This window comes from Erigeron canadensis, chromosome 3, assembly GCF_010389155.1.
Source record: "Erigeron canadensis isolate Cc75 chromosome 3, C_canadensis_v1, whole genome shotgun sequence".
NCBI lineage: Eukaryota > Viridiplantae > Streptophyta > Magnoliopsida > Asterales > Asteraceae > Erigeron > Erigeron canadensis.
In genome coordinates this window covers 42,865,059-42,888,935 of record NC_057763.1, presented here as the reverse complement: position 1 = coordinate 42,888,935, position 23,877 = coordinate 42,865,059, and the positions used below count along the sequence as shown (strand labels likewise).

General features: G+C 33.0%; 3 protein-coding genes across 4 annotated transcripts; 2 read left to right on the top strand and 1 right to left on the bottom strand.

The window, feature by feature from the left end:
• Window positions 1-4,496: 4,496 nt before the first annotated feature.
• On the top strand, window positions 4,497-6,846 carry LOC122593025 (UV-stimulated scaffold protein A homolog). Of its 2 annotated transcripts, none has more exons than XM_043765362.1 (2): window positions 4,497-4,797; window positions 5,031-6,846. In XM_043765362.1, the coding sequence occupies exons 1-2, from the start codon at window positions 4,600-4,602 to the stop codon at window positions 6,729-6,731; spliced, it is 1,899 nt and encodes a 632-aa protein (XP_043621297.1). In that variant the 5' UTR covers window positions 4,497-4,599; the 3' UTR covers window positions 6,732-6,846. The 2 variants fall into 2 exon arrangements, with proteins under 2 accessions (XP_043621297.1, XP_043621298.1); XM_043765363.1 differs by having other exon boundaries at window positions 4,720-4,797; window positions 5,020-6,846.
• Window positions 6,847-16,521: 9,675 nt separating this feature from the next.
• Window positions 16,522-20,171, top strand: LOC122593529 (E3 ubiquitin-protein ligase SINAT5-like). The gene is made up of 3 exons (XM_043765949.1): window positions 16,522-17,012; window positions 17,960-18,346; window positions 19,574-20,171. The coding sequence occupies exons 1-3, from the start codon at window positions 16,752-16,754 to the stop codon at window positions 19,937-19,939; spliced, it is 1,014 nt and encodes a 337-aa protein (XP_043621884.1). The 5' UTR covers window positions 16,522-16,751; the 3' UTR covers window positions 19,940-20,171.
• Window positions 20,172-21,001: 830 nt separating this feature from the next.
• On the bottom strand, window positions 21,002-23,562 carry LOC122593527 (phosphatidylinositol 4-kinase gamma 4). The gene is made up of 2 exons (XM_043765948.1): window positions 21,716-23,562; window positions 21,002-21,567 (listed from the first exon to the last, which is right to left on the bottom strand). The coding sequence occupies exons 1-2, from the start codon at window positions 23,078-23,080 to the stop codon at window positions 21,193-21,195; spliced, it is 1,740 nt and encodes a 579-aa protein (XP_043621883.1). The 5' UTR covers window positions 23,081-23,562; the 3' UTR covers window positions 21,002-21,192.
• Between the last annotated feature and the right edge of the window lie 315 nt (window positions 23,563-23,877).

Sequence of the window (23,877 nt, the reverse complement as noted above, 5' to 3'; positions counted from 1 at the left end):
TTACTATCATATTCATATATGTGTAAGAAAAATTTGCTATTAGTAGTTATAACCGCACAATACAAACGGTTTGAATATCTCGTTTAACAGTATCCTGTTAAAATATATTATACCGAGTATTATACCTGTACGATGTGCGGATATTAAATTAATTTTTTAAATTTATATATATAATGATTAATATTAAATACCAAAAGAATTAATTGAACATATATAGAAATCTAATGGTGTTGCTTTCCTACCTGGATAATGAAGATTAGTTCAAAAATCTAATGGTGTTGCTTTCTTACCTGGATAGTGAAGATTAGATTAAGCAAGGTTGACAGTATCTTGTGGCTGGGTATTTGCTTTAAACATCATATTCGATTTTGAATAATTGTAATCACAACCTATAAAAAAATTAGATAAAGAATATTGTGGATTATATAGAAAATTTAAACTCCAATTGTCAAAAAGCTTGTGTTCAAATCATTACCAAAATTCTACGTGAATGCAAAGTTAGTTATCTAAGAATCCTAATAATTAACTTCCAAACAATAGAAAAAATAAATAATCATAAACATTAAACAATATTATTAATCACATAAACATTGAATATCATAACTATTTTAAGGTAAATAGAAATTACTTTTGAATGGAGTTTATACTACCTATTGATAATATAAAAATATTGAAAAGTTTTTCTTTTGTTTATTTTCTTCAAAACCCACAAAATTCAAAGTAAAGTGATTTATGTTTGTTTAGTATTGTTTGCCACACTTGAATTTATAATTGTTAGCTACATATTTGGTATTATTATTTTGATATTTTATTTGTTTTTTAGATATTTCGTAGATTGTTATTTTAATGGGAGATATGCACATTAGAATTGCCGATTGGGTATTGTTATTTTGATATTGTATAATACTTTTTATTTATTATTTTATTAGTATATTAGATTATTGTCCCGCGTATATAATACGCGAGAGATCATATTTAAATAATGACATATTATCATTTTATAATATCGTAAATTGACAAACATTGATAAAAGATTTTGAAATGGACTAATTAATAATATGATGCAAAAGTTGTAAATAAATATCTTGCTAAAATGAGTTAATATACAAATAAACAAAGTTTCATTAAACACTATTGCATTTACAATCAAAGTTGAGATATATCTCTATATATAGAATAAAACATAACATTTCATGATTTATGAATATATAAAACAATAAGTAAAATTTAAAATTAATGTATCAAGTGATAGTTTGAAATTAACCAAATTTGTTTAGCGGAATACTAAGAACCGGATATAGATTTGACTTCTTTTATAGATACACACATAAAAAAAATTTAAAAAAATCAATAAAAATAATCTTATCTAAAATATCAAAACATCATAGCAATATTTAAGCAATACACTTACGATTAATATTTGTTTGATTACCGCTCAAGCGAGCTTATATATACTATCCTTTTTAATAGATAAATATCATTATTTAAAAAAAGTATAAAATGTATATCAATTTTCCATTTAGAATTATAGGTATTTTTTCACCTCTATTTATGAATTCAATTTTAAAATTTCTTTCTTAAGTTTTTAGTTTTAAAAAGTCTATTATTTGTGTTTATAGTTAGCTTTTTATAAGAATTTTAAAAGCAATTTTTCATCAATATAATTTTTAGAATTTTGAATGGTACAATATTAAATGTCATTAAGCTCGCATGTATTTGATAAAAACATGTACATTAACTAAAGCCTTAAAAACTATAAATAAATTTTTACTATAAATTAATTTTTAAAGCTCCAAGTATTACTCGTATGAAAAATGAACAAAACTTTTGTTTTTAGTATCGGGCTAAGGGAAAAAAAAAAAATTTCAAAAACTTTGGTTTTACTGAAGTCGACGGGAAAAAAAATAAAACAATTTATTAAGTTAAATATACAACTTTCTTTTTTTTAGTATTTGGGCTAAGGTAAAAAAATTTTAAAAACTTTGGTTTTTCTTTGATGAAGTCGACGGCAAAAGAAAAAAATAAAATATTAAGTTAAATATACAAAATTTAATTATGTAAACTACAATGACTAATGTTGTATTTATTCAATAATAAATTTGGTAATGATACTATTATTTTAATTTAAGGGTTGTATATAGAAGTTTGAACTTGTTTATGCATAAAAGAATTTAGATAGATGGTCTTATACATCTCTTCTCTTATATAAACAAAACAAAATTATTTCTAGAAGTTTTTTCCTATGGTGCATGCAAACGTTTTTTTCTAAACTATTTTTCAAACATATATGATGTCATAATCATTTTTTTTTTTTAAATATATTTTTTATCAGGCTCTATTTCATCTTTTTTTCATATTATTTGTCTAACCTTAATTTTTTTTAATTAATATAAAAAATGATCAACTTTATCTTAACTCTTTATTTTTAAATCCATTTTTACCATTGATTTATCGTAGTTCTTTTATTTTTTTTCATCCCCTTAATCGGCTTTTATATATTGATGCTCATCTTTACAAGTATTTTGTTATCTCAATATCAAATTATAATGTATCGACAACAAATTACATACATATTTCTATATACTTTTTGGTTTTAACCTTTTAATTAAGCGGTCCGGGTTGAATCCGGGTTAATTAGCTAGTATAATATTTATACTAACATTATGTTATGATCATAAAATCAAATTTTAGGTTTTTCTTTATATGGGGCTACTAAAACTATATACAATTTTAATCATTGGATCATCTTTTTCCAGTTTGGTTTAATACGTTTTATCTTTTTTATATCACTCATTTATTTTTTTTTAATCATAAATCGTGTTTATAAACTAAGTCGGATTGTGTCTGTGTAATGCACCAGATATATGGTCTTAAACTTATGCTTATTATATAAAACTATGAAATTATGTAAAAATCGTGACGGACTTTTGTTTGAAATATTAATAACATTTCAAACAAATAATTTAATTGGTTAATAATTAGTTAGGAAAAATGAATTGTATTATATATATATATAATAATTATTTTATATATAAATAAAAATATTATAATAATTAGTTTGGTTAATAATTAGTTTATCTATATATAAAAAAATAAAAATAAGTTTACATGGACGTAAGATTTGGATATTTATACATGTGACCTTTCGAACTTAGATTTGAAGTGCGACTCCACGAACCCCACCTATTTTTTAATAAACATATCTAAATTTTATTTAATAAAGTAGAGGGACTAATGTTGTGTTACTTAATAATAAATTTGGTAATGATTTAATTATCTTGATCTAAAGGTTGTAACTCAAAGTTCGAACTTATCTAACGGCCCTTGCTTCTCCATAAAAGAATTTAGGACATTGTTATATATATATATTGGTAGATATAGATATAAATATAAATAATAAGATATATTAGGAGACTAATGTGATTTTTATTAAATAATAAGATAAATATTGTGAGAAAAAAATTAGGAAATGCCACATTAAAAAAATCCTACGTGGCAATTTCATAAAATACATTTGAGTTTTTAGATACTCTATAATTGTTCGGATTCCTACTGTTTTAATAATTATATAGATAATTAAAAAGTTTGTCTAAATATATTATGTAAGAATTTAAGATGTGGACGTTCTCTTGATATATAAAGTGCATATCATTCAACACAAGCTGTGTAATTTTTATAGGTATAATGTTATTGATAAAACATAATAAATTGAATACACGAAAATAATTGTCTTTTAAACAAATCTTTTACTATAGATTAATATTGACCCATAGACAGGCTGAAAATAGATATTTGAATTTTTTTTATTTCAAAACCAATGGTAAAATCGGGAGAGGCAGTGCGTTGGGGGGTTTGAGTTGGTCTTAAGGGAGCGTACATTTTAAGGGACGAAAAATGACTTTAGGTTAGGGAGAAAAATGTATTTGGTAAACATCCATATTCATTATGGTTAATCATGGGAGTAGATGGAGATGTCTAATGGATCGTTTGTCACTATTATCATTAAAGTTTTTATAAAAGAATCCGAATACAAACAGATAATTTAACTATAAAAATGTTTTAACGACCATTTATTAAGTTATGTATTACACAAATTACATTATATTGTCTTATTTATTTAGAGATTAAGGTGGTTAGTGACTCACTAATAAGATATTTAACCTTCAAGGTATTACCCAAAATGAAAATCAAGTTAACCAGGAATGTATACCTAAAATGAGGTTTTTTTATCAAATTTTATTAATTTGTTGCATATTATAAATTTTAGAGGACTTTAGTTAAAAAAATTTTTTATAAAAATTATCATTTTTCTTAAACAAAATAATAAAAGGGTTAGTTAATATGCTGTTAACAGCATTTAGTTGACCCTTCCCGGGGAGATGATTATTTATTTATTATATGGGAAATTTAGGGAGAGGTGGTTGTGAGAGGAGCTTTAACAACATTTTATATTTTTTCCAATAATAAATGGGCCATTCGCCGTCTTTGCCTATCACTTTGACCGGGAAATTACATATATTCGATCACATCTCTTTTGTACCACACGAACCCAGAAATATTGATAAATAAAAAGTCAAAATAAAATAAAACAACCGGCAAATGGAATGGGAGGCAAACGGCAAGACAGAAACGGTGGCGGTGGTGGTAGGCTTAATAGAGAAGGCAACAAACTCAACTAAACCCGACTTGGATCCGCGAGTCCTTAAATCAATCAAATCTGTTGTCCGTCACTCTGATTCGGAGCTCCGGATTGCCGTCGAAAACCTAATGAGTCTCATGAAACGAGATCACTCTCAGGTATATAATCTGTGTAATCTTATTGTTTCCTGAATTTATATTCCTTATGTTATAGATATATACGAGTATGTTTTATGAAATTAAAAATAAAAAATGTGGCAGGGCCTTAAGTTTTCGGCTATCTAAAATGTTTATACTACTGAACACGTTGTGCATTTTTTAAGACGGATCTGTATTGCAAATAATGGTTGTTATTGAGTGAGATGAAATATTGATGTGCAGTTATATAACAGGTTCGGTATCTCACATTAGCCATAATTGATGAACTTTTTATGCGGTCGAAGCTTTTTAGAACGCTCGTAGTTGAGAATTTGGACCAATTGCTGACTTTGAGTGTCGGGTTTAGAAGAAACCAACCGCTCCCTGCTCCTCCAGCCATTGCATCCAAATTGCGTTCTAAAGCGATAGAAATTTTAGAGAGGTGGAACACTACGTTTGGAATACATTATAGGCAGCTGAGACTTGGGTATGATTACCTGAAAAATAGCCTTAGATATCAGTTCCCAAATCTTCAGGCAAATGCAGCAAGAGTTCAGCAAGAAAGAAGAGAAAGAGAGTTACGCACTAAAGAGATACTGCAAAAGAAGTATGATTTGTTACAGTCAAACTTCTCTTCGATTAAAGAGGAAGTGAAGTCGATAGTTGATGAAGTGAACGAATGCTTAGAAATTCTTATAAGTTCTAAAGAAGAGAACTTGCCACTTGATCCTGTTGATGAACAAGATTTTCAGGAATTTCGCAGCATTGAGTTGCGTCAGATTCGTGAGAAATCGATGAAAGAAGCGGACAAGTTACATGAAAACAGTGAAAATAAAGTTGTTTTCGATGCTTTAAGAGAACTTTACAAGCTTTTAGTGACTAAACATCTGTCTGCAGTGCAAGAATCTATTTCTGTTCTCGTAAGGGTGGAGCTGTCTGATAACAGACTTAGAGACTCCATGTTAAAGGAATTTATTGACATTCGAAATAATCTCAAGACGATAAAAAACAAGTGTGAAGAAGCTGGCTGCGTTCTTTCAACCCCTGCAGATGAAGGGGAAGAAGATTTTTGGGAAGAGGGCCCAAGTGAATCATTTAATGTTTCAAAATCTGTTGTACCTGTCAAGCAAAGTGAAGATCACACAAATAAGAAAAATGACGCTCCAGAATGCAGTAATAGTAAAGAAACAAATTTTATCATGAAGTTGAATGATGATTTGGACCCTTTAAAGCGTAAGCTCATGACTGAAGCTCCAGTGATGAAGTGGGGCTCGTTTTTGGACAATTGGGGTTCGGACCGTGATTATATGGCTAACCAGAGAGGGATAGAACTTGAAGGTCACTGGGGTAGGGTTGACAATGATGCAGTCATTCCAGCTAAGAAAATTGCCGAATTAAATGTTCAGGCAACCATATATGATGAAGAGCAAAAAGAAATTCAGCAATGTCGTGCACCCTTAAAAAAAGGCGGGCTTTGTCAGAGACAGGATTTGAAGGTGTGCCCTTTTCATGGTCCCATTGTTGCACGGGATGATGAAGGGAGACCTTTAAACAAAAACGATAGCACTACAGAGGATGAACAGCAGGATATGAATAATATTTCTACAGAAGAGTTACTTAAACAGGCTGTAAACAATGTTAGAGAGAGAGATAAAGAGGCTATGAAGAAAAGAGAATATGATAAAAAGGAACTGAAACGGGCTAAGCTTGCAAAAGTCCGTGGGCACAATGAAGCTGTGTTACGGGATGCAATGATTGCTTCAACTTCAGTAAGTTCTTCCATCGGAGAAACCTTAAGCAGAGAGAAGGATAGCCTTGCAAAGATGCTGAAAAAGAAAGCAACTGCAAAGGATAGATTAGGTAAAAGGCTACTGAGTAGGAAGGCTATGGCAAAACAGGTAAATCTTGGAGAGGATCATTCGAAGTATCGAGAAGCCTTTCCTAATCAATGGTAGAGTTGATACTTCTAAAATCGTATGTTTTTGTAGTAGTGTTTACTGTTTAGTTAAGATGTACAATATGATGTATATAAATGGGTATAGAGAATAAAATATTTCATATTTTTTTGTCTATTAGTCCACTACATATGTTTATGTTTACGTTTCTATAGTTAGAGACTAGAGTAGACAACAGGTTTGGATAATCTTTTTCTTAGTTAAATGCCGGCACACTTGTTCTTTTCAATGAGAAGCCGAAGAAGCATACGCTTAGGTGGATCGTATTGTGGATGCCAGAAAATCCAAATTCTAGTCCCTTTGGACAAATTCATTGCATTTTTATATTCACTTATTTTGCACCCCAGAATGAAAATACATTGGAATTTATTATAATCTGCTGCCACCTCTCTGGATCTTTCAGGTAGCTTTCTATCGGAGGCAACTTTGAAATAAGTCGAATATGCTTGTAAGCAAAAGTGATTGTACACCAAACCGAGATTAGGTTTTGAAGAGGGGATGATGGGTGTTTTTGGTTGTTTGTTGGCGATTCCCCGAAGGTAGAGTGAATCTCTTTACGCCAATCGAATATGATTGATATATGGCCAATTGAGATCGTGCCAATGATTATAGATCTGGTTGATTGTGTTTAGAATGCTCATGGAAGGATATTATCATATCCGATATCCAAGGATGTTTTTGCTTAATCATTGTAGGCTGTGGGAGGCTTCGCGACGGAGAGTCATCGTCCCGCCACATGTTGCTGATATGTGAGGATATTATTGTAGGTTGCTGGAGCATCTCTTATAGAGAGAAGAGGACGTCCAGATCTGTGTGTGTGTTTTCTGGAGAGAAGGAGAATGAGAATTTAGGTTTAGGTTCATCCATATATATAGGGATAGAAATCTTGGAGAATAAGTTTAGGGTTTTAGAAAATATTCTTAATAATATGTCAGATCTGGTATTTATAACGAGATAAGAGCAAATCTATTTAATTTAGGAGGAAGAGATTGAGATAATCTCTTCCATATTTAGATAAGGCTTACAGCGGATACCTTCGTCACGCAGGGTCGGCTCTGTCACCGAAGGTCGTGTTCCGTCACGAAGGGTGACATACACCAACAAAAAGGGAAATGCTAAACGCAGCCCTAAGAGTTGTATTTAACGTGTATAAAAAACTTGTACTTTCCATATTAAAAGTCCACCCCTAAATTTTATGTTAAATGTAGAAATAATTTATGCACCTTAAATACAGGGTTGTATTTAGCAAATCCACCAAACAAAAAACGAGAAAGTTGCCTTTTTGGTTGTTTTATCCTTCTGTAGCAGGCTCACTTTTCTTGAGCCTCGATGCATGTCACTTTGTCTTCTACTAAAACAATGATTCATTTGACGGTTTAAACGAAGACTGATGGCTTGGACCATGGGGATACAATTGATACATATTAAGGAAAGGATAGGAGGGGTGTTCATTCTTTTAGAGCTGTAATTCTCTTCTACTATGTCTCCCGCCCCATGGATAGATTAAGGATGAAGTTCAACGCTAAAAAACCGTTTTCTCTTCTACTATGTCTCAACCGTTTTCTCTTATATAATGTCTCCTAGTGGGTAGATCAAGCATGAAGTTTAACTTATTCAATTCTTTGATTTATAAAAAAAAACCTGATCAAATTATAGTGTTGTCCAAAAATGTTTTATAAAAAAGTTAGAAAACGGTGCTTCAACTTTTCAATATATAATTAAAAAACATTTCTTTATTATTTTCTACATTTCATTTTTTGTTACATTTTTGGTTATCTAAATTTTAGAAATCTCAAGTTAAATTAACTCCTCCCCATACGTTTCCCCCCACCCCACCCCCAATTTACCAAGTGTATTAGAGTATGTTTTCTAATATGGAAAATGAAAATATTTTTTTAGGTTTTGAACACGTTTTCAAAAATTTTATTTATTTTCTAGAGTTGGAACTCTATCTATTTTCTAGCAAATTAGGATTCGAAAACTAAAAAAAAAAAAAAACTCACAACTAAACGCGCCCTAATATTCTGAACCTCTTTAGAAAAGATTTTAGGTCTAAATTCCCATGAATACAATCTTGGAAGTGGCCAAAAGAAGTTCAGATTCGCTTAAAATATCTTAATTAAACTGTATATAACTTAGCAAGGTAGTGTATTATTACCAAGTTAATGGTTGGTAATTTATTTTCATATATTAAACATAAGTTGACACGGTTATGATGTAGCTCCATGCTTATGATCCAAAATAGTGATGGCTCACTTATTTGTTAGTTATTTCTAAGGGTGTGAATACACATCTCATCATGATCAGGGCTACACAGTATAGCAAATATTATATAGTGGTTCATAGCTCAAATTGTTGAATCTATTCTGTATGGTTTGCCTAAATTCACTTTGAACTTGAAGCAAATTTCTTGTGACTTTAATGGGCAAAGTTCAACTGGTTTTTAAATTTGTTGACACAAAGTTACATAAGTGTATTATATTGTCTAGAGTTTATTATTTCCTACTTGTCCATGCGTACTTGGCATATTCAAGCCATTTTTTTTACTTCAATACTAAAGTTCGGCGCATCCTCTTCACATTGTTTCAAATATACATTTTTACATCATTGTTGGTTATTGTATTACCTCCTTTTTATTTTATTTTTAGCTTTTTTTTTTCCTTCTAATTTTATATCTTGTTTATTTACAAGAGTACATTAAAAGTTAATTCAATTTAAAAGGAAATATAGATATCAATAATATTTGGTATGAGGGGGAAAAAATCTTTTCTTTTTTTTGGTATTGATTAAATCAAGAGAACACACATTTCTTTGATTGAAGATTCAATCTTTCTTCCTTTTGTGTTAACTCCTTATTGGGTTATTTGTGTTACCTTCTTTATTACTTTATTTTTACCCTTTTTTTCCTTTTAACTTTTTATTTTATTCTTTACAAGAGTATATTAAAGTTAATTCAACTAATATTGTATGGGTATGGGTACTTATTGTAAAACAAAACTAGCCGTCAGTGAGTAACATATCTTGCTCGTGACTCTCAACTTGAGTTCTTTTCTGTCTACTCTATAGAAAAAGAGAGCCATATTCCTTTGTATGATCAGCCCATCATGGTTGTCCCTAACCTTTCTATGACCTTCTCTTATGCTCGTAAGGGTGCCCTCCCATGTGAGTTCCCTGCCATTCCCCCGACTTCTAAGCTATATCGGTAGTTTCGTGCATCATTTCATCACCCATGAATCCAAGAAACGCCATGTACACAGGTGTGATGCTGAGCCAGAACGCTTCGAAGTGGAGCAAAAGTACTGTCCAAAGCAGTTAAAGATATATAGTGGGTCCAGTGATTCAAAAGCATTAAAGCTGGCTCAAAAAATGAAATAAAGAAGCATATTTAGCAATACTTGTAATGGTTAATTCAGGTTGGGTTTATCACAAATTGGTCAAACCAAAAACTAACACGACAACATGTGAAATGTGTTAACAGGTTAAAAACTTGCAAGTCTCTAAAGGAAGTTTTCTATGTAAGGTAACTTTGAACGTAAGTCAAATATGCTTGTAAACAAAAAGATGAGAAACCTGTCTTCTTGGTGGCTATTTTATGTTTGAGCCTCCAGCACTTTGTTTTTCCTTGAAACATTGATTTGTCATTTTAAACGAAGACCGATGGCTCCACAGGGTTATAACTGATACATAACTAAGAAGACGATTGGAGGGGTATTCACTATTTTAGAGCTGTAAGCAAGTGACAACGCAAAAATGTGTTTTCTCTTCGACTATGTCTTCTCGTGGGTAGATCAAGGCTGAAGTTTAACTAATTCAATCCTGTGATTTATAGAAGGAAGATCTTTGGACTATGAAGACGGTGCTTTGCTTTGGTGTGAGCAAATCTATTTGTAAGGAGAAACTGAATAGTGGTTTGATCTTCATAAATCCTATCCTAAACCCAGACGAAATTTAAGTAAAAAAAACATATAAAATTTTACATGCCGAAGAGCTAGGCGATATAAGGTGTCTTGCATTGGAAAAAGTGGTGGAATCGCTTGAGTTTCCATGCAAATAGTCCTTGGGATGTCTGGGATCTTCCCATACTATAACAAGTTGAAACACTAAGCAGTCTGCAATTTTAAGCCATACAACTGTCCATACGCTGGATCGGAGTGCTCTGTTGTTAGAGATATCCCTTTTCTAGTTTCCCTTTTCTAGCCATTGTGAGGACCGAGTTTATATAGAACTTAGGGCCTTAGAGGTGTTTGGCATTGTATCTTAAAGTAACAATATCACCTTCAAATGCAATGCCGAACACCCCTTTGGGAATGGGAACTCTTATGTAAAATCTAATCGGTTTTTTTGTTTTGATTTTATGTAGTGTCACAACGGACACACAATTTGTTCCACTTGTAAGACCCGTGTTCACAACAGGAAGAGCTAGGCCATATAAGGTGTCTTGCATTGGAAAAAGTGGTTGAATCGCTTGAATTTCCATGCAAATACTTCTCCTTGGGATGTCCTGGGATCTTTCCATACTATGGCAAGTTGAAACACAAGACAGTGTGCAATTTTAGGCCATACAACTGTCCATACGTTGGATCAGAGTGCTCTCTTGTTAGAGATATCTCTTTTCTAGTTTCCTATTTGACGGACGATCACAAAGTAGATATGCAATGAGGATACACTTTCAACCACTGTTGTGTCATGTCTAATCCACGTTAAGTTGAAAATGCCACATGGATGCTTACGGTTAGTATCTCTCACATTCATTTTCTTCCCATTTGTTTGATCAAAGAACCGCACAGTCCTTCGATCGAAACAAGGTGAGGGTTTTGACCGATTTGTTGGCGATTCCTTATCGGTGTAAAGCTTTGTGAAGCTTAACGCCACAAGATCAGGTGTATTTGTGTTGGCGATGGACGACTCCGTAGAGAAGACGACCACCTTTGGTGTTCGGGTGAATGGCTTAGTATCTCGTAGAAAGAACTTATTGCCTTTATTCGTGAGAGGATGCCTCTATTTATAGGGAAAACTTATCTTGGGGGATAAATTAGGTTTTAGGGGGATACCCTAATTTTTTAGGTACAAGATATGGTAGACATGTTTATGGGATTTACATGCCATATAATAAATATATTATAATAATAAAAGATAAGGAAACATACCTTTTCTTTAGGAGGAAGAAAATAAGAGATTTCCTCCATATTTGGCGGAGCTCCGTTCTGACGGATGAGTTTCGTTCCTGACGGAGGCGAGCTCCATTTTCCTGAGGTGACCTCCGTTCTGACGGAGGTGAGCTCCGTGAGCTTCGTTCTGACGGAGGTGAGCTTCGTAATTCTGGCAGATTTACCTCCGGAGATAGAGCTCCGGAGGGGTATATCATCAAGCCCCCCAGTCTGATGGGAGATTCTATCTGCCGAACATCGCATTAGACTAATAAAAATAAACAAATAAAAGCTTACCTTCGAAGATTAGAAACTGTCCTCGAATTTGCGGATGTTGAGGTTGTTTTTCCCTTTGCAAGACTATCCCAAAATATGCACAAGGTCCGCCTTGTCGCCAAGACTCCATCTGTGAAAATTAGCACAAGATGTGTTCTTATTGATCCTTCTGTCGCCAAGGTTTACTGATTCGTTGGCGATTCCATATCGGTGTAAAGCTTTGTGAAGCTTAACACCACAAGATCGGAGGTTAATTTGTTCATGATAACTATCACAACACATGCCTTGTTGATCTTTGGGTCGCAAAGAATCGTCTGTGATAACCTACACAAGATTTCTCCCTGGACGAGGCTTCACCGGTGGCATATATACTAGGGTTTATCTTAATCGACACCGTTGGATTTTATGGGCGTTAATTGTCGGAGATCTAACCCGGCGGTAGAGGTAGGACGTGTAGAATATTGTCCCACGGATGGCGCCAATTTGTTTGATCAAAGAACCGCACGGTCCTCCGATCGAAACAAGGTGAGGGTTTTGACCGATTCGTTGGCGATTCCCTATCGGTGTAAAGCTTTGTGAAGCTTAACGCCACAAGATCGGGTGTATTGGTGTTGGCGATGGACGAGACCACCTTTGGTGTTCGGGTGAATGGCTTAGTATCTCGTAGAAAGAACTTATTGCCTTTATTCGTGAGGGAATACCTCTATTTATAGGGAAAACTTATTTTAGGGGATAAGTTAGGGTTTTAGGGGGATACCCTAATTATTTGGGTACAAGATATGGTAGACATGTTTATGGGATTTACATGTCATATAATAAATATATTATAATAATAAAAGATAAGGAAACATACCTTTTCTTTAGGAGAAAGAAAATAAGAGATTTCCTCCATATTTGACGGAGCTCTGTTCTGACGGATGAGCTTCGTTCCTGACGGAGGTGAGCTCCATTTTCCTGAGGTGACCTCCGTTCTGACGGAGGTGAGCTTCATAATTCTGGCAGATTTACCTCCGGAGATAGAGCTCCGGAGGGGTATATCATCACCATTCACTTTAGTCAATCTTTTTTATTTCTAAATTATAACTTAGTAAGGTAGTGTATTATTACCAAGTTAATAATTGGTGATTAATTTTCTTATATTAAGCATAAGTTGACACGGTTACGGTGTTTCAAATATACATTTTTACATCATTGTTGGTTATTTGTATTACCTCCTTTTTATTTTATTTTTAGCTTCTTATTTTTCCTTCTAATTTTATATTTTGTTTTTTAACAAGAGTACATAAAAAGTTAATTCAATTAAAAGGAAGTATAAAGAAATACAGATATCTAAAATATTTGGTATGAGGGAAAAGAAAAAATCTTTTCATTTTGTAGGTAATGATTAAATCAAGAAAATCCACATTTTTTTTATTAAAGATTTAATATTTCTTCCTTTTGTGTTAACTCCTTATTGGTTATTTGTGTTACCTTCTTTTATGACTTTATTTTTAGCCTTTTTAATTCCTTCTAGTTTTATATTTAATTTTTTTTACAATAGTACGTTAAAGTTAATTCAATTAAAAGGAAATATAGATATCTAAGATACATCGTATGAGTACGGGTTCTTATTATAAAACAAAAATAGTCGTATGTGAGTAACATATCTTGCCCGTAACTCTCAACTTGAGTTATTTCATGTCACCTCCATAGAAAAAGAGAGTCATATTCCTTACTATCTCTTATGCTCATAGGGGTTCCCTCCCATGTGAGTTTCCTGCTATTCCCCCTACTAAGCTATATCGGTAGTTTCGTGCATCATTTTCATCATCCATGAATCGGAGAAACGCCATGTACACATGTGCCATGCTGAGCTGGAACGCTTCAAAGTGGAGACAAAAGTACTGTCGAAAGCAGTTAAAGACATAGAGTGGGTCCAATGACTCAAAAGCATTATAGTAATGACGTGCTATTATCGTTAATTGCTTTTTACCATTTGAAAGTGTTCCGGTAGTTAATATTCCGAACCCCTTTAAAGGTTATAGGTTTGAATTTCCTTAATTTCAGAAAGAAAATTCCATAATATTGTATGTGAAACAAATACTAGGATATATTCTTTCTTTTAAATAAAGTAATTATGTCTAAAATATGATATGAGATCATATCTATCTTAGATAAAACTTGAAAACGCCTCTCTAGCTAGTAAAACTTCTTCATATAACGTCGAGATAGTAAGACCTAAAACCCGTAAAAGACGAGTTATAACTAGGTTGAAATAATACGATATGACAAGTTATGATCAAACTTGATTAGAATTAGGTTGAGATAATTTCTCTATTAATATATAGTTAAATCATATTCAGCTGTTTGAATTGTAGTGTGTATGTGTTAAGGTTGTTCCAAATAAACAAATTTCTATTTTAATAATTTAATCAATGAAATCTTGAATGATATTTTATTCATAGACAATGTAATCCCTACATTATATAAATCTCACTTCAAAATTTGTTAGTTATTGCCTATGTGGCATGCTTAAAAATGCAAGAAAGCCCAAAAATCATTACGATATTGCTCCTTGGAAGGTCTACGGATTAGTTACTTTTATAAGAAGTTCAAATTTTCGAAAACGGATTAGTTATGCTTTCAAGAAGTTCAAATTTTTGAAAATTTGAATATGTAACCATTCGTGTATTGCTTGTGGCGGTTACTTCCTTGCATGTCTATGTCTATATAAGGCCACTTTCATTTAGTTTTAAGGCATTTCAAAACGTAAACACATAACAGATCAATTTTAGCATGGCTTCACTAAACCATGTTTCAATTAGAAATTTGCGTCCAAATAATAAGCCATGTACGATAACGGTTAGAATTTGCGGCTATGGAAGCAACCTCTATATGGAGATGTTAATAACATAGGTAGTATTGAGATGATCCTGATGGACGAACATGTAAGTATTCATTGTTTGTGAAAATTCTTTTTTGATTAGATTACTTTTTAACATAACTTTCTTTCGAATTTATAACTAGCTTTTTAACATTTTAATGTATAAACATTTTCATTTTGACAGTTTGATAAAGTGGTTGTTGTTGCAACAATCGGTTTTATTCCAACCGACCAGTTATGGTATTCAATAGAATGTGTGAACTGTTCTCAAGAAATTAAGTTGACCAATCTCTACATGGATGCAGTCGACATTATTGATGCTTTAAGGGACAACAAAATGTGGATTTGTTGTTCATGTAACAAGGAAGAAGTTCTCATCAATCCTATGTATATATATTTATATTTCATATTAAAACTCTATAATCATTAAGTTGTGTGGTAAAATTGTATCTCTGTTTTTTTTTTGGTAGGTTTAATGCGCAAGTTAGGATTGTAGATGCCACTGGTGCTATTGGAGTTAAAATGAATGATCAACAAATTTCAAATCTTATACAAAAAACAACCTATCAAATTTGTGATGAAAATTATGAGGTATATTTGGTTTATTTTAGTGCTAAATAAGACTTTTCTATGCATTTTAAGTCATTAATTTTTATTAAAATGATCATTAGTTGTAATAGGAGTACATTTACTTCGCTACATGCATGCTTGAACTGGTGTTAAAGAAATTATATAAGGTTATAACGCATCTACATGGGTCTATATATCAAAGTGGGGGAAAATTCATAATACCTATCACATCCAGGTAACCAACAGAATCCTTCTTATATGCGCCTACTATGGGCAATCCATTTTATAATTTCTCTTCGGCTTGCAATGTACGCGTTTTAAGCCCTCGTGTATCATTAATAAATCCCAAGGTATATCTAGCATTCTTCTTCTTTAAATTAATCAATTCATAAGAATATTTTTATTATGTCCAACTCAGTTATATTTATTCATTGATACAATCTTAAAATAAAGTTTAAGAAAAATTATTTAGGGTTGTCCGTGCATCGCACGTGGTCTAAGCACTAGTTCTGATATGTATTTTTAACGGGTTCATTTCGATAGGAAAGGAGTATACGTTTCATCAAATCTCTCCTTTTTTTTATCAGTTTTTTTTTTTCTGCAAAAAGATTAAATTTTATCTATCACACGATTGAAATTATTTATAAGAAATATAATTACATTAAAATAAATCAATATAAAAAGATATTGATTTCTTTTTGGGATATTGTTCACGAGGAACATGAATTGAATTGAATGTAGTATATTGTAATTGTATATATAGTGTTCCAACTGAAGTATTCAAATCATATACTGTACTGTATATCTCACATTTTAAATTTAATTAGAAAAAAAAAACCCATAATTCAACCCTATCCATCAATCTCATTTACTCAATCCTTCCCCAAAAAAAATTTAAAATAAAAAACCAAAAATATAAAAATAATAAACAAAGAAGAAAAACTTATCAAGAAAAGAAAAGCACCTCCCTCCTGTTCATCTTTCTTCTTCCTTTCCCCTCCCCATTTCTTCCTGTTTCATCTTTAATATTGGGGAGGGAAAAGAAAAAAGCTTTTCATATTTCTGGGTATTGATTATTCAATTCAAGAAAACCCACATCAATAATCTTTATTGATTAAAGATTCAATCTTTCTTCTTCTTGTTTGATTTTGGGGGTTGAAGAAAATGGAAATTGATAACATTGAATGCGTTTCAGTATCTGATGGATTAGGATTAGATGATGAAATCCCACATCATAATAACAATCGTCATCATAATCAAAATAATAATAATGTGCCTCAGTTTTCATCATCTTTGAAAACACATCATCAACATAATGTAAATGTTAATGTTGTTCCTGCAACAACAATCAATCCCACAACAAGTGTTCATGAGCTTCTTGAATGCCCTGTTTGTACTAATTCTATGTACCCTCCTATTCATCAGGTTTCTCATCTTTTTTAATTATATAATGAAATGATAGATTTGTTTTTGTGTTTTTTTATTATTATTATTTTGAAATATTGTTAATGTGTTAATTGCTTGGGTATTATGATCTTAGATATGTTTATTGAGTTATCTTTGCTTTGAAATGGGCATTTTATCATATTGTTGTGATTTGGAATTTTGGGATTATGATAAAAAGAAGAAAAAAAAAATAGATTATGAATATGGTATTGTTAAAATTTTTGCTAATGTGGAATTTTGTCATCAGTTGTCTTCTTCGCCGTTTTATTCGTATACTTATGGTGAATAAAGTTAAAAAATAAATCAACAAAAGTATTTTGAAATTTCGTTAAAACTATAATGACAGTTTTGAAGTTGAATTAGCTAGGTTGACCGTAAAGTTCAGATGCATCTCTATTTCATAGGAAAGATGGAATGCAGGAAACTGAATGTTTTGTATACTCAGTTTTTGTAGTTTAACACTACCAATTACCATTTACACTTTATTTATGTATTGAATTTGATTTGTTGATTTGGACATATAGATACATATACATACACTTCTTGAGTTCTAACTGAATACGACAATTTACATTTTCGAGTGTTACAAAACATGCAACATTCATCCCCTTTGCAAAGTTTGAATCAAACGCCGCTTCTTTTGCCCATTATTACTTTCTACAAAATGTCCATAAGCAATCATATTGTTCCACGCGATAATTTCAGTGTCATTATAAGATATATAACAGTCGTAACAATTTTGCTAAACAAAGCATTTTTCTAGTCATTGTGAGGGACGGAGTTTATATAGAACTTAGGACCTTAGAGGTGTTTGGCATTGTATCTTAAAGTAACAATATCACCTTCAAATGCAATGCCGAACACCCCTTTGGGAATGAGAACTCTTATGTAAAATCTAATCGGTTTTTTGTTTTGGTTTTATGTAGTGTCATAACGGACACACAATTTGTTCCACCTGTAAGACTCGTGTTCACAACAGGTGTCCAACATGCCGACAAGAGCTAGGCGATATAAGGTGTCTTGCATTAGAAAAAGTGGCCGAATCACTTGAATTTCCATGCAAATACTTCTCCTTGGGATGTCCTGGGATCTTTCCATACTATAGCAAGTTGAAACACGAGACAGTCTGCAATTTTAGGCCATACAACTGTCCATACGCTGGATCGGAGTGCTCTGTTGTTGGAGATATCCCTTTTCTAGTTTCTCATTTGAGGGATGATCACAAAGTAGATATGCACTCTGGATACACTTTCAACCATCGTTATGTCAAGTCTAATCCACGTGAAGTTGAAAATGCCACATGGATGCTTACGGTTAGTATCTCTCACATTCATTTTCTGCCAATTAACTTTGGTCAATCTTATTGATTTCCAGATTATAACTTAGCAAGATAGTATATTATTACCAAGTTAATGGTTGGTAATTTATTTTCCTATATTAAGCATAAGTTGATACGGTTACGGTGTAAGTCCATGCTTATGATCTAAAATAGTGACCTCACTTATAACTTATTTGTTGGTTATTTCTAAGGGTGTGAATGCATATCTCATGATCTCATCATGATCAGGGGACACAGTATAGCAAATATTATACAGTGGTTTATAGCTTAAATTATTGAATCTATTCTGTGTGGTTTGCCTGAATTCACTTTGAACTTGAAGCGAATTTCTTGTGACTTTAATGGTCAAATTTCAACTGGTTTCTAAATCTGTTGTTACAGAAGTGTGTTATATTTTCTGGAGAGTTTATTATTTCCTACTTGTCCATGTGTACTTGGCATATTCAAGCTCTCTTTTAACTTCAATACTAAAGTTCGGGGTATTCTTTTCACATTGTTTCAAATAAACATTTATACATCCTTCTAAATGTTTGATGCTGAATGCTTAGTTACATTTTCTTTAAAACTGTTGTGTATTGAGAACATCTTATGCATTGTTTTTGTAGATTATAATGTCTTCATTTATTTACCTATGTTGGCCATGTTAAATTGTACTTCAAAGCAAATTCCTTTGGCTCAGAGGTTGTAGCACAGATGCAGTTCAAGCAGTGAATTATAATATTATAATCTATAGTATGAGTTGAAAATGGGTAGGTTGAAGCCACAAACACTTTTTGTCCATCTTTAAATCTTTAGCAAAAATTTAATGCTTTGATTATGATTACCAAAACTAAGTTATTGCCATATTAATCTAAAGGGCTGCTTTGCTGTAACCAGTTAATGGGAAAGAGAATGCTTGGTGATATTGGGTGGTTAAATCACTTTGATTGCAATTTCTTAAGTATCATAACCTCCAACTAGGCGCACGTTAAATCTTTGAAATAAAGTTTGAGTGCAAAAATAATTGCCTTTGGTGACTTTCAAGTTTTTAACCTGTTAATACATTTTGCATGTTGCCAATTTGTTGACCTGATTGTGAGAAACCCAACCTGAATTGACCTATACAAAAATGCTATCTATGCTTTGACTTAAAAATCGAACTTCATTTTGTTTTTTGAGCTTACTTTTAATGCTTTTGAATCACTTGATCCACTATATGCAGGTCTTCAACTGCTTTGGACAGTACTTCTGTCTCCACTTTGAAGCGTTCCAGCTCAGCATGGCACCTGTTTACATGGCGTTTCTCCGATTCATGGGTGATGAAAATGATGCACGAAACTATCGATATAGCTTGGAAGTCGGGGGGAATGGCAGGAAACTCACATGGGAAGGCACCCCTCGGAGCATAAGAGATGGTCACAGAAAGGTTAGGGACAGCCATGATGGGCTGATTATACAAAGGAATATGGCTCTCTTTTTCTCTGGAGGAGATAGGAAAGAACTCAAGTTGAGAGTCACGGGCAAGATATGGAAAGAAACTCCTAATGCTGATGGTAGTAACGTATGCATTCCAAACCTATGTAGTTAACTCACTTGTTTGTTCTGTGGGGACCAACTTCACATATCTGTAATCTCAATGAATTGAAGCTATAGATGGATGACCAAAGAAATTGGTGAATGGAGGTGGTGTATTTTTAGTATTGTGTGGGAATTTTTAGGGCAGTGATGCTATTAGTGTAAAAATTGTCTTTGTAATATAAAGGGAATTTATAACAATTTAGCATTTCTTCCCTACACCGAGATGTACGATTCTGATAAAATCTATGATGAAAAGTCTACACCTATCTCTATAATTTCAGTGTAGTCAGCGCATGGTTTACTCACCACGCGAGGAACACTATAAGGTAATCATGATGGTCGCCATTGTTTCATTTAAGTTTTAACGACCATCAACTAAGAGGTTAATCTAGTCCAAGGAGGAAAGTATGAGGATGTGCATAACACCCATTTATTGCTCTTAAATATTGCTGTTGGTTGCCTTAAAATCGCACAAAATGGAGGTTGCACATGACGGGCAAAAAAATACGTTTGAAAACCGTGAAGGCTATCATCAGCAGAACTCCTGTCATAATTATTTTTGTTTTTTTGCTAAAAGAAAAAACCAACCACGAGTTACGGATATTTGTCTCATGGATATATTGTAAAAATTTGTGTATTTTTTGAACTATTTGATTTTGCGAAAATAAAGACATACAAAACAAAAATAGTTGGCCATCTAAGATATACCATCCAAACTTCCTACAAGGACTCTCATGTCTGCAGAAGTAATGACCCACCACCATACAAATTGGGACTGTATCAGGTCTACATACCAAACTAGTTTTGCACGTTTTTTCATATCTTAGAACATCATCATTAGAAGATCATGCAGATAAAGGAGCATGCAAGAAATAAAAGGCAGTCACAAGTCAAAAGCTGAATTTAATCTTCGAACAGTCAGAAATCTTTAAGATATGCACCATATCAAACAAGATTAATCCAGGTCTAAAAACACCCTTTTTCGCAGCTAACATTCTATTGTTAACAGCATTTGTACTTGCAGATTATTCTTCAAAGCTCCAATTGAATTTAGATCAACCAATAACCCAGATTCAGGAAAAAAACGAATAAAAGATCGATCATTGTTCTGACATTATGAAACATAAACTCCAACAGCTATGAAGGATTGGGAAGATATCCACACCCACATAGAAACATATGTACCGACAACATATGCACGTAAGGTCTTATACACAAAAATAAACAATTTTATGTGCTACTAATAATATCTATGAATGTCTGTTAAGGAATCAAATTTAGACGCTGATCCATGATCTGAGAAACAGCCTCCACAAATGCAGCCTCACTCGAACCAGGAAGAACGAGATCATCTGCTTCCTGAACTATCTCTTCAATCACAGACTGCCTATTCAAGTTCTCTCTACACATAATGTTTCCAATGGCAAAAGGGGTCAATCCTTTCTTGACACCTTTCTTGAGTAGCATGGTGGATATTCGAAGAGTGCGTGCACATTCTGAGGGTAGTTTCCATCCATAGAAGTTGAGTACAGCAATGTCTTCCTCAGCATCCAGCGAACTAATGTAGTCGACTGTTTCACAACTGAATGGTTGGCGAGCTTGAGGCCAGTTGAGCCACTCGAAGGTGCAATCTTCAAACTGCAGTAAAAGAAGTAATTGAGTTCATTTACAGATTCTTTGACATACTCTATATATAAAAACCAATTTCATTATCTTATTTAGAACATACACACAACAAATCAAACCAATTAGCTCAGTATATGAAAAATAAAGAGAGAGAACTTACACTGGTAGGCAAGCAGTATCCATGGTCGATAGGTATCAATACAACCTTACCATCTTCTCCTTTGCTAACCAAAATATTTCCAGCATGTCTATCTGCATTTGCCATCCTAATATCCAACACAGAGATCTTATGTACCTCGTCTACAGGAAACGCACCAGGACCCATATCCTCGCAGCTCCCATTGTTCTCCATGAACATCTGCAACGACCCTATCTTCTCTTTTACACCGTCAGGATGATTAAACCCTTCATGTAAGCATGTTGCTAAGAATGTAGGTGGGACTCCAGCAAAACCTTTGTATTCACCAGATATAGACCTACGTTCGCCTTTTGGATGATCTAAAATATATGCAGCAACTTCCCTCAATGCACCCTCGCCAACAATTGTCCCCTTCTTCAGTCCTTCACCATCAGCTGATACGGGTAAGCCCCTAGGGTTATTTACAGCCATAGGTTCTTCATCAATAGGCTTAAAAACAGAGATAAATTTAGTCCCTGATGCATCCAACATCAAATACGCTCCACCCGTACCCTCAGAAGACCTTATTGGGTAATTCCCTTTCATCAAACCATCATATGTCGAATTAATTAGGTCCAACAGCACAGTTGGTAGAGTAGCCTTTCGGTTAACAACCACCGGTTCCAACCAAAGACTTCTCTTTGCAGCTTCTTTAGGAACTGAACCATAATACTCAATACCATGAGCTCCATTCTTAAGTTGTCTAACAGCAAGATCACGTTCTTTTGAATCATTAGATTGTGGTGCAACTATAGTCAACTCAAAATGCTTATCCACAGGCTTCGCTCGAATCTTTGCAGACTTCCTAACAGTCAAGCGAATCACAGCATCGTTATTATACTTACATATATCATTAATAAGTCTCTCATCCTCAAGCAACTCACCTTCACACAACACTTCTTGTTCCTCGATATCAATCAAACCCAAATGCTTTTTCCCCTTAGCAAGCTGCCTTTTCACATACCCGACATCATGATTCTTCTCAACGTGAAACTTAAACTCTTTCCCACACGCGGTTTTCACGTTAATCAATTGAACATCGGAAACCTTAACGACTAAATGGACCACATTCCCATCACCAACACCGTAGTCCCTAACCAACGAATTACTCCTCGATAATTCCCTACCCCCACAAACCAACTTCTGATTCTTAACAACAAACCCTTTATAGCTCTGAATCTTAAGCTTAACTGATTCGATAGAATCAGATCCCAACACTCTCATCGGTTCCATCGAACCAGACATTGCTAAATGAATCATAATTGGTTCTTGGTTTTGCACGGGTAACGACGGCATAATCGATTCGTCACTAAGCGGACTCATCGTAATCACCCCAGCAGACGACATTATTTTTCCTCTATAAATTTCCTAACTTTTTACAAAATTTCGAAAACCCAAATAAATCTAAGCCCTAAAAACACTAAAATATCAAATATTCATCAATACCCATACATGATCAAACAGTACCCAGAAAATAAACCCAATATATACGTATATAATATATATACAGGGGTTACTAAAATCAAAAACTACAGCTTTAGAGCATCGATTTAAGTAATCGAAACCCTAAAATCAGTATAATTAGTTAATCAAGAATTATAAAATTGGGGATTCTTACAAAATCAATTAAGCAAGCATCAAGAAACTGAGGACGCACTGGATAAGGGAATTATTGAAAGTTGACCGATTGATTCAAAAGTCAAACGTGGGTGTTGATTGATTGGATTCCGTGATATCAGATTAGGGTTTTTAGGGGCTGCTTGTGCTGTTCGGAAGAAAAATTGCAAATGAGAGAAAAAAATAAAAACATAGAAAAGAAAAAGATAATGTTGAATACGCGTGTTGTTGGCCGTTTCAATTCTATTAACTTTTTCTTCAAGAAAAGATTCTCATCTAATACGATGTTTGAATGTCTACCAATTTTGGTCCCTCTGCTTTGAGTTTTATTTTTTCTATATCGTCACGAAACTTTTTATCGTAAACAATATATAAAGCACAAAACACGTAAGTTTAAGGGCTTTAGTTAAATTCATAATATAATTTTATAGTTACCATAAATTTTAAGAGTGATATTTTAATATAAAACCTATAATTTTTTATGCTTGTTAATTGCAACTCTAGTAGAGACTATATTCAACATTTTA